Source organism: Mercenaria mercenaria, unplaced genomic scaffold (assembly GCF_021730395.1).
Source record: "Mercenaria mercenaria strain notata unplaced genomic scaffold, MADL_Memer_1 contig_2260, whole genome shotgun sequence".
Taxonomy (NCBI): Eukaryota; Metazoa; Mollusca; class Bivalvia; order Venerida; family Veneridae; genus Mercenaria; species Mercenaria mercenaria.
In genome coordinates this window covers 39,580-53,108 of record NW_026460309.1, presented here as the reverse complement: position 1 = coordinate 53,108, position 13,529 = coordinate 39,580, and the positions used below count along the sequence as shown (strand labels likewise).

The window sequence follows — 13,529 nt, the reverse complement described above, 5'->3', positions numbered from 1 at the left end:
CATTCAACAATGTCACTCTATAAGAGATTGATTCTCTTGTGTAAATCTCTACAATGAAAGAAATGGTGATACTTAGGCGTAAAAAAATTGTTTGTTTCCGGTATCCCGACCTACCCTAAATTTTTGGCCCGACCCTAAATGTTTTATGGCCTTGGTGAATATTTTTTTCAACCTTTTAACAAAAAGTTGCAAAACTGCTCTTCTTATGCTTTAAACATGGTCAGTGATGTTAGAAATCAACTTCCTGATGCTCTAAAGGCATAACCCCCTTATTTGAATTAATTTTTTGACACAAAAATAATTTCCGAAAAGTCTCCCTTAATAAAAAAAAATCCAAAAAAAAAAATTCCGACCTACCTACCCTAATTTTTTTAAGCATGTTACCGGAAACAAAGAACTTTTTTAGGCCTTATAGAACTGTAAGTGAGAAGATTTTCTGTTAAAATAATATTTTTACTTTAAACTGGAAAGAAGAAATCGATGTCTACTGTCAAAATAGCTAAAACATTCACAAATTAAAAGAAATATTTGAAATTAACCATAGAAAATAGTTTCACAATAGCATTTTGTAATCTACTGCTCAAAATCAGTCGAGATATCAATATTGATTATCGGGTTACTTTCAAGGGGGTCAACATACTATGATATGCCAGTTCAGATATATCAATTAAATGAAGATAAACAGTGTGTAAAATGAAATTAGGATATTTCAGTTTAAAATAAAAAGGAATCGAACAATATAAATTTATTTTTTCAAAGTATCAATTATATATATAACATTGAGGCGTTCTACACAAAACATTTATTCAAAAACATTTTTATACATATTATTTAAAACTTTTCTAAGCGGATATACACTTTCAGCAAACATCTCAACTTTACGATATATATCAAAGTATACGCAGATAAATCCTTATGATCTTGGAGTTTCATGTCAGCAAATTTCATATGTAGTTGGGAAGGTTTTTGCGCCAAACCATCTATTTATTGAATATCTAGCACACCTCCAGTTGTGGTAATCTATTTTTCATATCCAGACAGCGTAACTAAAATATTTTGATTTATATATTTTCTATCGTATATCCACTTCATGTTGTAACGGTAATTGTTCCATTCACTTCAGAGGATACAGCTGATTAAGATATATACCCCTCAAATGTGAAGCAAAGCATTGTGGTTAAACAACCACATACCGTTGCAATATGTGCTGGGGTTGTTCTCCACATCCTTTGGAGAGAATGTATGTAGTCAGATCCTTTTTCAAAAGCGAGTCTCCACCGTCCCTGATATAACTATTCATTCAAGTGTATAGTTTGTTTTCTCTAGAATAACATTACATTTATTATATGTCGGATGGACACCATTCACTCAATCACGGTCCTAAACTCGTGGTAAGGAAGTTAATATACTATTTGCCAAGCTAGAATTCTAAATTTGCAATTATTTCAACTTATTACTACCTGGTATATATCTATTTTTGCACAAATCAAAACATGGCCTGTGCTTTTAGACAGGCTGAACGGTTGGCGGCTCTTTAGACAATACAAGTACCATGCAATAATAAACTGAAATGCGAAATGGTCTTTAAGGTTTTAATATTTTTTTTCATTTTAATGCAAGGCCAAAAAGATGTAATGAAAGTGAAACACTGATTTATTTAGAAGCATCCTTGATCTTTTATTTACATGTTCTACTAGACTGAAAAGGCCCAGCACATCTCAATACGTGTTTTATAAAAAGTAGAAACACATTTCATCTGAATTTCATTTCAGTAAATTTCAAGGAGTACCTATAGCCTTTCCAACTTTCCCAAATAATACAATTGTAATTGTAGCATTCTGATTGTTTATTATATAAACCGTTCAAATTTGAAGCAAAGCAATTGTTGAACCACCATGCACCATTACAGTGGGATGCACAGTCAAATCTGTATTGGTCATTATCCCTGTCCTTTGTAGAGAACTGCATTCCGTTATGTATGTAATCATTATCACTAGGCTTGAACAGCGAGTCACCAGCATCCCCGGAATAACAACTCACTTCTAGCGTGTAGTTTGTGCTCTCTGGACCTACCTTAAATTTACTATATTTTGCATAGGCACGATTCCCTTCATGGTCTTCAAGATCAATCCTTAGTTCATGTGTTTCACCGTCATTGGTAAGAATGTTAACGTACTCATTGCCAAGCCAGAATTCACCATCCAGTTCGCCGAATCCATATTTATAATCATCCCAGTCACGATAAAAGTCGACAGAACCATCTTGACGTCGTTGGAATGCAGTCCAACCTCCATTGTCAGTGATCATGTCGCAGTAAACTGGTACCACTGTTTTATCAACTTTAGACTGATGTATTTCTATGTCGAAAACTCCATTAGACTTAAAGCCATTATTGTATAATTCCAAACACGATTTGTACCGTTTGACTGGTTGAACACTGGTCACCTCTAGCTTTTCCTCAAGTGCATTGTCGGGACACGTGTTTTGAAAATGTATACCGTTTTGTAGATTTACCGATATATTGGTAATCTGTTCTTTAAGGGTTTCAACATTTAATGAAATCGTTTCAACAGTTTCTTTCGTAAAGTTTACAGGAGGCCTCAGGTCTTGAATATGTTCTTCTATATTTTGTCGGAAATGCTTTGCCGTTTCCTTTGAATCAACGTGTTGATTTACTACTTCCTGTTTAAGCAGTTCAACCTCTCTTGAAATATTATTCAGGCTGTTTTCATTACGTTCATAAGCTTTCTTTAGGTGTTCAGTTTGTTTGCGCATATCGTAAGATATTTCTCGTCGAAATCTAATGTTCTGAACTTTTTCATCCTTTAAAGCTTTAAGTAGTGTTTTTTTTATTTTGTCACCAGATACAGCTCCAGTCCCGTCATTAAATCTAAAAGTGTCACTTTTAGTTTCTTTCATTTCAATCACGTTATGAAGCATTGTTTCAATGTGTCCAAGTTTGTTATACAAAATATTGAACTCTTTCTTTCTGACTTTACTTTCCGCACTAAGACGTGAACTTTCCGCATTAAGCCGTGCACTTTCCGCATTAAGCCTGTCTTCCATGTAATCTAATCTGTCCATTGTATGATCTGATGTATAAGCAAGAATTTTGTGTGCACCAGAAAATAATAAGAACACGAAATATATCACAAGTTTCTCCATCGCTTCCTACTGTATATTACATATATATATAGCCACCTATTATTCTAACATCTGAGCAAGATCAAATCATGCCCGCTTATTTTAACATTACAGTTTGGCAACCAGTTGAATAATCACTGAAACGTGCAAAACAGATACGTTTTATACTGATAGAGAAATACGAGGGGTGTTCAATAAATACGTAGACTGGTGCTACAGCTTTTTTCCCGTTATCTGTAGTTTATGGTTACTGGTACCGTTATAACCAGTAACGTGTCTGCTAGCAACAGTATATAATAATTTTAAAACAGAATGACGACACACAGGATGAAGTAAGAGATTATTTATTAACAATGGGACCTCCTCAGGAAGTCAGTGGCGCATTGGTTAGCAGGCTCGACTACAACGCCAGTGATACGGGTTCGATTCCCGGTCGCGGCTGATATTCCGGCTCATGTTCAGTGTTGGATGATTTATTTAAATTGATGCTGTTTCCAGCAGTATTTGCCTAGATTGGATGTTGGGGAGGTAAATATGACACCTGCCTTGGGATAGGCTGGAAATAAGTTGTTCCATCCATTCCAGGTGGGGTCTTTCGTCGACTATCCATGTTAAACAAGAAACTTTAATTTTCTTTACTTTTTTTCCGTGGCCGATGAGGGGTTGAGACTCACTCGGGGCGTTAAATTCTTCATGTGAGGAACCATCCAGCTGGCTTAAGAAAGGTAGGTGTCCCTATTCATGTTCCCGCTCGTGATGAAATAATGCATGGCGGGGCACCAATCATCAATAACTGCAAACATTTCTGCAATAGAAAATCACCTCAACTTCGTGAATATGATTTATAACATTGAAATGAAGTCTCTTTATATGTTAATGTCCATCAAGTCTGAAATAAGCGGTGTTTTGTCTCGGGCAGCCACACGTGATCTGATTTGAAAATGGCATCACAAGACATCTAGAAATCTTAGCGAAACATTATATACTGCGTTAACTTGGGTAAACACCGACAGAAACTTCTGAATTTGTGTAGAAAAACAAGAATTTAAGTTTACCTATCTTGAAATAGCGCTCAACCATCAGTGATCAATAATCGTAATAACTTGATAAGGCATGATACACCTAAAGATAGATTGTGTTATGATGTTGGATTCAGTGTTGTTGTTTTTTCTGGTCCTTTGGGATCATGGAGTCCATGCAACATATGTGTAATAGAGTTCCGCTTAAGCCGGTGCTAGGGGGCGTGAGAGGTGTTGCACAATTCCATTACCTCTCATGAACAGAATCAATGAAACCGAGTCTGCTATTATTCTTCTTGGTTGCGTTCTTTGTTTCCAAAAGGTATTTTTACAGATTTTATTCCAGATAAATAAATGACAAATAAATATCCAATTTCTACATGTTTTGTCTAAATGTTGTCTTTTTTACGTTAACCGAGATTGTTATCTTGCTGAAAAGGAATATTTGCATTCTTCAAATGATACTCTGAATTTTATGAGAAAAGTTGGTCAGTATACTTTTACAAATTACGGAAAATGGTTACATTGATTAGGAAAAGTATTGTAAAGAAAATTAATATTATGAAGGCGTCTCTGGCGTGGGCCGCTATATGCGTATCCCATACCTTAGCAAATGACCACACAACAAATATTATGCTGGGTACCAATTTCAGATTTGGTACATTTGTAGCAGATACATTATTTTTGTTTGCCCCGAATTTAAGACGTCTTTGTTCGCAAGTGTTGAACTTATACCCTGCAAATGTGAAGCAGGATCAGTCTACGTACTTCGTGAACGACCCTCGTATATTGACGATTGGGTATTTTTCCACTTTATGTAAGGAAATTACACTCATAAATACATGAGGAATCAACTCTAGATTTCGTAGAAAACTTGTTTCCCGTTCAAAAGGTGGGGGTCGAACCCTTAGCCGAAAACTGATAATATTGCATATAATTCGTGCGTTTCTTTCTAGATTGCAATATGAATAATTGTATAATTGAAATTAATACTTCTAGAATAATTATGAAAATTTTGCTAAATGTTTTGGTTTTGCTTATATATAGATAAACAAAGTAATTTTATGATATTATATTTATGATTCTGTATCCATTTTATATCTTACATTGGGTCGACTATTCGTAGAATAAGGAGGGCTATTGTAAACGCCCTGTTGTTGGTGTCGCCGTCACCTTGCATTCAGGTTAAGGTTTTATGGCAAGCTCCTAAATTTCACTACTTCTTAACTACTGTCCCTATTATCAAAACAATTTTACATTAAAATTGGTATTGGTAAGGGTCAGACATCTGATAGTGTAGGTCAGGTATCCTGAAGGTCGAGGTAACTGGGGTCAAATATTAGTCCTGGTGAAAGCTTTATGACACGCTTCTCAATTTCACTTACATATCATAATCTTTGATCTACCTCGCCATCCACACGCACCTCTCCTTCCCCTCAGTCCAAAGATGTTTTAACATTCCTCACAATAACTCACATAAGGTCTGTGAAGTTGGCGCGTAGCTCCTAGATCGTAGGTCGACAATAAAAAAAAACTCTTCTTCGTTGACCTGGGTCGTAGATCATAGATCAACCATTAGAAAGGTTGACTTGGATCGTAGATCGTAGATCAACCTTTAGAAAAGTTTTTTTATAGTTGGTTGACCTGCGTCGTAGATCGTAGATCAACCATCAGAAATGTGTTCAGAATTGGTTAGCCTGGGTCGTAGATCGTAGATCAACCATCGAAAAAGTGTTCAGAATTGGTTGACCTGGGTCGTAGATCGTAGATCAACCATTAGAAAAGTGTTTAGAATTGGTTGACCAGGGTCGTAGATCGCAGATCAACCATCAGAAAGGTTGACATGGGTCGTAGATTATAGATCAACCATTAGAAAAGTGTTTATAGTTGGTTGACCTGGGTCATAGATCGTAGATCAACCATCAGAAAGGTTGACTTGGGTCGTACATCGTAGATCAATCTTTAGAAAAGTTTATATAGTGGGTTGACCTGCGTCGTAGATCGTAGATCAACCATCAGAAATGTGTTCAGAATTGGTTGAACTGGGTCGTAGATCGTAGATCAACCATCGAAAAAGTGTTCAGCATTGGTTGACCTGGGTCGTAGACCGTAGATCAACCATTAGAAAAGTATTTAGAATTGGTTGGCCTGGGTCGTAGATCGTAGATCAACCATCAGAAAGGTTGAACTGGGTCGTAGATTGTAGATCAACCATTAGAAAAGTGTTTAGAGTTGGTTGACATGGGTCGTAATTGGTAGATCAACCATCAGAAAGGTTGACTTGGGTCATAGATCGTAGATCAACCTTTTGAAAAGTTTTTATAGTTGGTTGACCTGCGTCGTAGATCGTAGATCAACCATCTGAAACGTTTTCAGAGTAGGTTGACCTGGGTCGTAGATCGTAGATCAACCATCGGAAAAGTGTTTAGAATTGGTTGACCTGGGTCGTAGTTCGTAGATCAACCATCAGAAAGGTTGACCTGGGTCGTAGATCGTAGATCAACTATTAGAAAAGTATTTATATTTGGTTGAACTGCGTCGGAGATCGTAGATCAACCGTCAGAAATGTGTTCAAAATTGGTTGACCTGGGTCTTAGATCGTAGATCAACCATCAAAAACGCGTTTAGAGTTCGTTGACCGGGGTCGTAGATCGTAGATCAACCACCCGAAAGGTGTTCAGAATTGGTTGACCTGGGTCGTAGATCGTAGATCAACCATTAGAAAAGTATTTATATTTGGTTGAACTGCGTCGGAGATCGTAGATCAACCATCAGAAATGTGTTCAAAATTGGTTGACCTGGGTCGTAGAATGTAGATCAACCATCAAAGACGCCATACGAGTTGGTTGACCTGGGTCGTAGATCGTAGATCAACCATCTGAAAAGTGTTCAGAATTGGTTGACCTGGGTCGTAGATTGTAGATCAACCATTAGAAAAGTATTTATATTTGGTTGAACTGCGTCGGAGATCGTATATTTGAGAAAATTGGCATGCTAAGACGGGAAGCAAATGCCTTTTTTCAACAGAAAAACGGATAATTATGGACACCAAAGGTGACGTTCGTATTACCGATTCACGGGGATTTAATGCCGGCTGTGTAGGAGAACTTAGTTGACAAACAATAGCATAATTATTGAAAAACTGTAGAACATGCAAAATATGCTAAGACGGCAAGCCCGCTAATACGGCAAGTCATTTTCATGAAAATATCGTCTATGAAGTCGCACTTCTTTCCAAACAGTCATCGGAAGTTTACCAAGAGTAGATCACTCGACTTTTTGTCAAAAACTACATAAAAACGTCAAAGAATCGTTATGTAAGTCAAGTCACAAAGTGTTCTTGCGGGGTTTCTGGTGATTTTGCAGACAGACCCTTAGGATGTTGAACACTTGACGATAGCCCAACCCAAACTAACTTTCCCAAAGATTTCTTGTTTTCTCAATGCAGTAAAAATCTATATTATTTTTTCACAATGAAAATCATGATAGTACTGGATTTTTACTGCTGTCAACAGAATACGCGGGAATTTTTGCGTCAAAAATTTCTCTCTATTTACAAACAAACTGTGGCTTTCCCACTTTGTACGTAATGTATACCCTAGGCGAGGCGAACGCTGGTACCTGCCAGTTCTCGCGTTCACTGTGGGACGAAAGCTTGAAGCCATATTTTACTTTTTACGTTATTATATAGAATATATAGGCTAAAAGAATGAAATACTTGAAAATCAAACTGCAAAAATAATAATAAAATAAATAATTATAATGATAAAGAAAAAAGAACGACTTTTAGGCTATTGGTTGTTAATCGAAATAGCTAGGGTAAATGTGCACCCCTCAAAAACAAAACAAAACAAAACAAAATAAATAAACACAAAACAACACTTAACTATAGGACCAGACTCGAGGGTAACTATTCCGGCGGTAATGCGGGTCAGCCGAGTTATCACGTAAACAGCTACCCGAAAGTTGGGTATTCCATCTGCACCTACAGTCAGTAAAAGAATCGTTTTCTTGCATACCAGACGGGGATTTCCGGTATATTTATCAGTGCTGGAAAAAGAATCTCGTGCTGTATATGACGTATTACGGACTACATATATGTTGAAGATTTATGTAGTAATTTATCATGAAAATGATTTAATTTCATAAAACGGGATAAAAATCAAATACATTGACAGTTCCTCTTTATTCCTGACTGTCTAGATTACAAAGAAAACTTTATTTTATCAGAAAGTAATAACGTTACCTTGCAACCGCTAAAACAATACCGGAACTAAACAATGTTGTTTGTCTTTGAAATGTCAACATGTTTTGATCATAACCTTCCTCTGAAAAAAACGTACACAACAGAAGGTACTAGTTTAGTTAATTCTTCAATTTCAGTCTATCAATATCTGGTTCAGATAGCACAGTAACATTATCATCAAAGCTTTCCCGTTCAAATTTCGATTCAGAAATGTAAAGTGAACGTCGAACTGTTTAGCACTTGGTGATTTTGATGGCTTCTCAATTTTCTTTACCTTTGATGTCATTGTTTTCGAAGGTGAATTTTTAGCAGCTTTCTTAATTTTTTAACAGACGGATTTCCTGGTGAACAATGTTTATTAGAAAAACAAGCGTACACTATTTTATTGAATATTTCATCTTCGGTTCGTATCAATGAGAAGGCTGTGCTGATCTGCTGCTGGCATATTTTTTTATTGTCTTTCGGCCTCATCGTTCTGAAAATAAAAAGCAACGTATACAGAATATATGTTATTTTGATAACATACGCTGCAAGGAGAACATCTTGGAATCGCCAGATTGAAATGAAAAACTGTGAAGACTTTCAAAATAATTTCAAAATGCCCTACATTAACAGTCACAAGATAGTTGATCCCTCAGCGTGACCTTGATCTAAAACCAGTAGTACTAGAACAACGCAGCGACCATCCTGTACCAAGTGTATCTCAATTATTCATGTGGTTCATTAGGATGTCATGTAACTTTTGAAGCTGTGATTCTGAAACGTCTTGCCGAGTTCAAAAGTTTTAAAGATTTCCCTATAAATGTGAAAACAAAGTACTCGGCGGGGCAGATTTTTTCCTCAGATGTGAACAGGTTTCCATTAAGCTGAAGTAACCGTTGAAATATAAATCTCATATTTGTGTTATGCTTCCGGATCATGACGAAGAGGTAAACATTTAGCTCACGATTATTTATAGACCATTCGTATAACCTTTTCAACCCTAGTGATTCTAGGAACTGATAAATGTCATTGAAGTTTTATATAAATGCTTATTTCACACGCATTTATGAAGCATAGTTATTGTAAAAGTAACTTTTTCTTATATTAAATCTAATCTTGTGACCCTGACCTGATCTTGATGAGGTGAACATAATTATTACCCAAGTGTTGTGAAAATCCCACTAGGGGTTAGGACATATGATCCAAAACAAGAAATAAGTCCAAATCTTCAAAATGACCTCGTGACCTTGAATCATTAAACTGGAACACAGATTTTGCTCAGTATCTTGATGAGATGAATATCAGACCCAAACTTGATAACAATTCGACATGGCGTTTAGAAGATAAGGAATGCACACGAAATTAAGTTTCAAACTTTCAAAGTGAACTAGCTTGACTTTGATCGAATACGGCTGAGTTCTTCATACAACAATGGTGAGGTGAACATTTGAACCATGTTTGATGGAAATCCGACAGGACGTTTTAGAAGCATGCACCAAGCAAAAATGTTACGGACGGACGGATGGGTAGACGGATGGACAGGCGGAGACATTTCTATCTCCTGTTACCACGGTTGGGTATAAAATTGAATACCGCTTAAGTTTGTGCAAAAAGATATCTTTTATAAAAAAAATGACTTGCCGTATTAGCGGGCTTGCCGTCTTAGCATATTTTGCATTTTCTACCGTTTTTCAATAATTCTGCTACATTTTTGTCAACTAAGGTCTACTACACAGCCGGCATTAAATCCCTGTGAATCATTAATACGTACGACACCTTTGGTGTCCATAATCGTCCGTTTTTTTTCTATCAAAAACGGCACTTGCTTGCCGTCTTAGTATGCTAATGTTCACTAAACAAATCAGTTTTCCCGTTTTCAGGCCAAAATTGTTTATCTGTTCATAAAACCGATAACTTGTAAGTGTAGTACTCACTTTTTACCTTAGCCTGCGCTTTATTTGGTCATATTTGATCAAGAAATTAATAATTTACGCTACTCTGAAGAATCGAAGCGACGGAATTCAGCTTGCCGTATTAGCCATAAAATGACATCAAAGTCACGTGGTATGGGCACACTGTAATACACGTCGGATTTTTCCTAAAAGTATTTTTAAAATTTGTTTTTCTTATTCAGGTTGCTCATCCAAGCGTTATTTTAGCATAAGCATAATTTTTTAAACATTTGTCCGAGGAATGATATAAATATAAGCACTGGTGTATAAAAGATGTCATAGATTTGCATTGACAAGTATATATGTTGCCAAAATTAGTCAAAAATGCAAGTTTATTAAATTATTAGTATCTCCCTTCAACCAAGATAGACTGGAAAATAGCTGAATTCTGAATCTACACGCTGTTTTAAAACTTGTCTTTTGTTTAAGAATGTTGAGATATCCCAATATTTAAATATTTATCAAATACGAATGTAAAACTGGAAACTATATTGAAATAAAAAAAAAAGATATAATCCACTTTTTGAATACTGTTATATCAAAGGGAGGTAATTACAAAATTTCATAAAAAGTTATAAAATATACATTTCCATTCAGGATCTAAACTCTATGAAATGGGTCTTTTTGTTCCTTGAATAGATCAGTAACAGAATATTTGAAAACTGAAAAATGTCATAAAATGTTGCTCAAATGTGATTGACCTCCTTTAAGCGTTGCGATCAGCTGCGCATTTTCTTGTCTGTGATTAATTCTTTTATCTGATAAAACGGGACAAAAAATACAAAATCTTGACTTTAAACTAGTTCAACTTCACATTCTAATTGTGTACTTTGGCAGAAAACATTTCCACGTAAGTAAAGCAAACAACCTTGGACTTGTTACCAGATAGTAAAAAAATTTGCAGCGCAGCAATGAACGTTTGCACGTACTTAAATAGAATGATGTATTGTCAGACATAGCTCGCACATGTTTTGACTATATCCTTGCAATTGAATGTAAACGTTTCTTTCCATAGAAGCCGCACTAAAAGGCTTTATTTCAATTCAAAATTTGAAAATGTCAAAGGAGTCTTTTTATTATATACCTATATAAATTCTATAAAAAAATAATGGCTTGCTTTTCACAATTTAATACGAACAGGCAGAAAAAAATCCGTATTGTACCTTTTTATTTCCGTATTGTACCTTCCGTATTGTATGCTGCCAGACTACTTTCATTATGCATGACCTGACACAGTTCTATAAAAAGCGCACATGAGAACTTTACTTAGTTCCATTTTAATATCGATAAACATTGAAGATTTCTTTCAATAACAAAACAACAAACAAAAAGGTAGAGGTATATAATAAAAGGGTTATTATAACAGTAGCTAGATCTTGGATTTTGTATTCGGCTATTGTGGATTTTGCAAAGTCGGATCATACTCGAGCTAGTGTTATAATAACCCTATTGTACTTTCCTTTTCAGTTGTATAAATAAAATACAAGCCCAGTCAGGTTTTAAAATTATGTTATAGGATATCTTTTGAAGCATAAAACGCGCAACTAAACAACAACAAAAAAAACAACAACAACAAAAAAAAAAACAACAACAAAAAACCAGACTTGGCATATCATATAACTAAGTCAATGAAAAGTGCAACATCACTCACGCCTACTAGTACCATTTCCTCTCAATATACAGACTCTTTCAAACCAAGTCCGCTGTTAATTTGCTTAATGCTTGTTCTATGCTTCCTATGGACATTCTTTTAGATTTTATTAACTATCACAACAGCAAAGGTCTCCCCATATTTGGACTCAACGTTGTTATATTTTCTGTTGTTTGTTTTTTTTTTTGTTGTTGTGATTGTTGTTGTTTTTTCTTTTAATATATATATAATGGCGATAAGACGGTGTTAGAATTACGCTTGCTTTTTAAAACCGAGTCTGCTGTTATTTTGCTTCGTTGCGTTCTATGATTCAAAGGAATGTTCTTATAGATTTTATTAAGCTGAACTCTTTTATAAATGGATATTGGAAGTGCTCAAAGATCCCGAACAGAAAATTTCTTATCTATTTGATAATTACAATACAGATCCTTATGGTGATTCATTTCTGCCATGTCGAGTTGCCGTGATGGCGGGGCGAAGACACAACATGACAGCACGGCAACCGAAAGTCTATGAGAGGTAATTCTTGTAACGACAAATCATGGTCGTCGAATCGACATATATTTTTGTCGAGATGTCTTATAGTCGTGTCTTTATCCCACCAAAACGACAACTCGACATGTCAGAAGTCAGCCATGTGAGTTTGACATGAAAGCCGAACCATTCATAAAGCTGAAAAAATATTTAAACTCGAAATAATACGATGAGCATTTGAAAAGTACCGTAGTGGCAAAAGTCGAGTATTTTCGCCATTTGTACGTGTACCATCGAGTGTGGCATATCAATGGAAACAGTACGATTTTTCTGTCAAACTGACCGGAAATGGCACAAAAATCACGTGCAAAAGCACATTTAATTTGCAGAAATTAAAGCCGACTTGGACAAAGTGTACGGGGACAGTGCGCTGCCATACCGTAGTATTGCCCGATGGGTATCTCTCTTCAAAGAGGGGAGAACCAGCACCAAAGATGAGGCCCGTCCTGGGTGCCCTCTGACTGCTGTGTCTCACAAAGACATAGATGATGTGAAAGTAATAATCGAGAAAGATGCAAGATGCACAGTGGAGCAGATAAAAGAAATGTCGGGACTTAATTCATCAGCGGTTTTTCTGATTTTAAAAGAAACGCTAAACCTGCGTATAGTTTGTGCAGGCTGGATAACGCATTTATTGACCCCTGAGCAAAAGAGGGAGAGGGCAGAAAAAGCTTCCGGCCTGCTCGTCAAATATAATAACAAGGAATCTAGGCGTATCAAAGAAATAGTTACAGGTGATGAGACGTGGCTGTACGTTTTTGAGCCTGACAATAAAGAAAATAATAAAATATAGGTATGTGAAAAGAAAACGAGAGGCCCGTTATTGCTCGGCGGAGCAGAAGCGTCAGGCGGGTTATGTATGCCCTGTTCTTTGACTCCAATGGAATTGTGGCTCGAGTCCCTGTCCCTGAACACAGTAGTGTTACTGGTACATTTTACAAGGAAAATGTCTTCTCTGCTGTTCTCGACCACTACACAGCTAAGCGCCCAAGGACAGGGGC

General features: G+C 36.2%; 2 protein-coding genes across 2 annotated transcripts; one reads left to right on the top strand and one right to left on the bottom strand.

The window, feature by feature from the left end:
* Positions 1–733: 733 nt before the first annotated feature.
* LOC123537891 (fibrinogen-like protein 1) lies at positions 734–3,286 on the bottom strand. Its single transcript, XM_045321799.2, has one exon. It carries the CDS (start codon positions 3,163–3,165, stop codon positions 1,753–1,755), a length of 1,413 nt encoding a protein of 470 aa, XP_045177734.2. The 5' UTR covers positions 3,166–3,286; the 3' UTR covers positions 734–1,752.
* A 211-nt stretch (positions 3,287–3,497) lies between these two features.
* Positions 3,498–13,321, top strand: LOC128552310 (protein GVQW3-like). Its single transcript, XM_053533343.1, has 2 exons — positions 3,498–3,564; positions 12,858–13,321. The coding sequence occupies exons 1-2, from the start codon at positions 3,498–3,500 to the stop codon at positions 13,319–13,321; spliced, it is 531 nt and encodes a 176-aa protein (XP_053389318.1).
* The last annotated feature ends 208 nt before the right edge of the window (positions 13,322–13,529 follow it).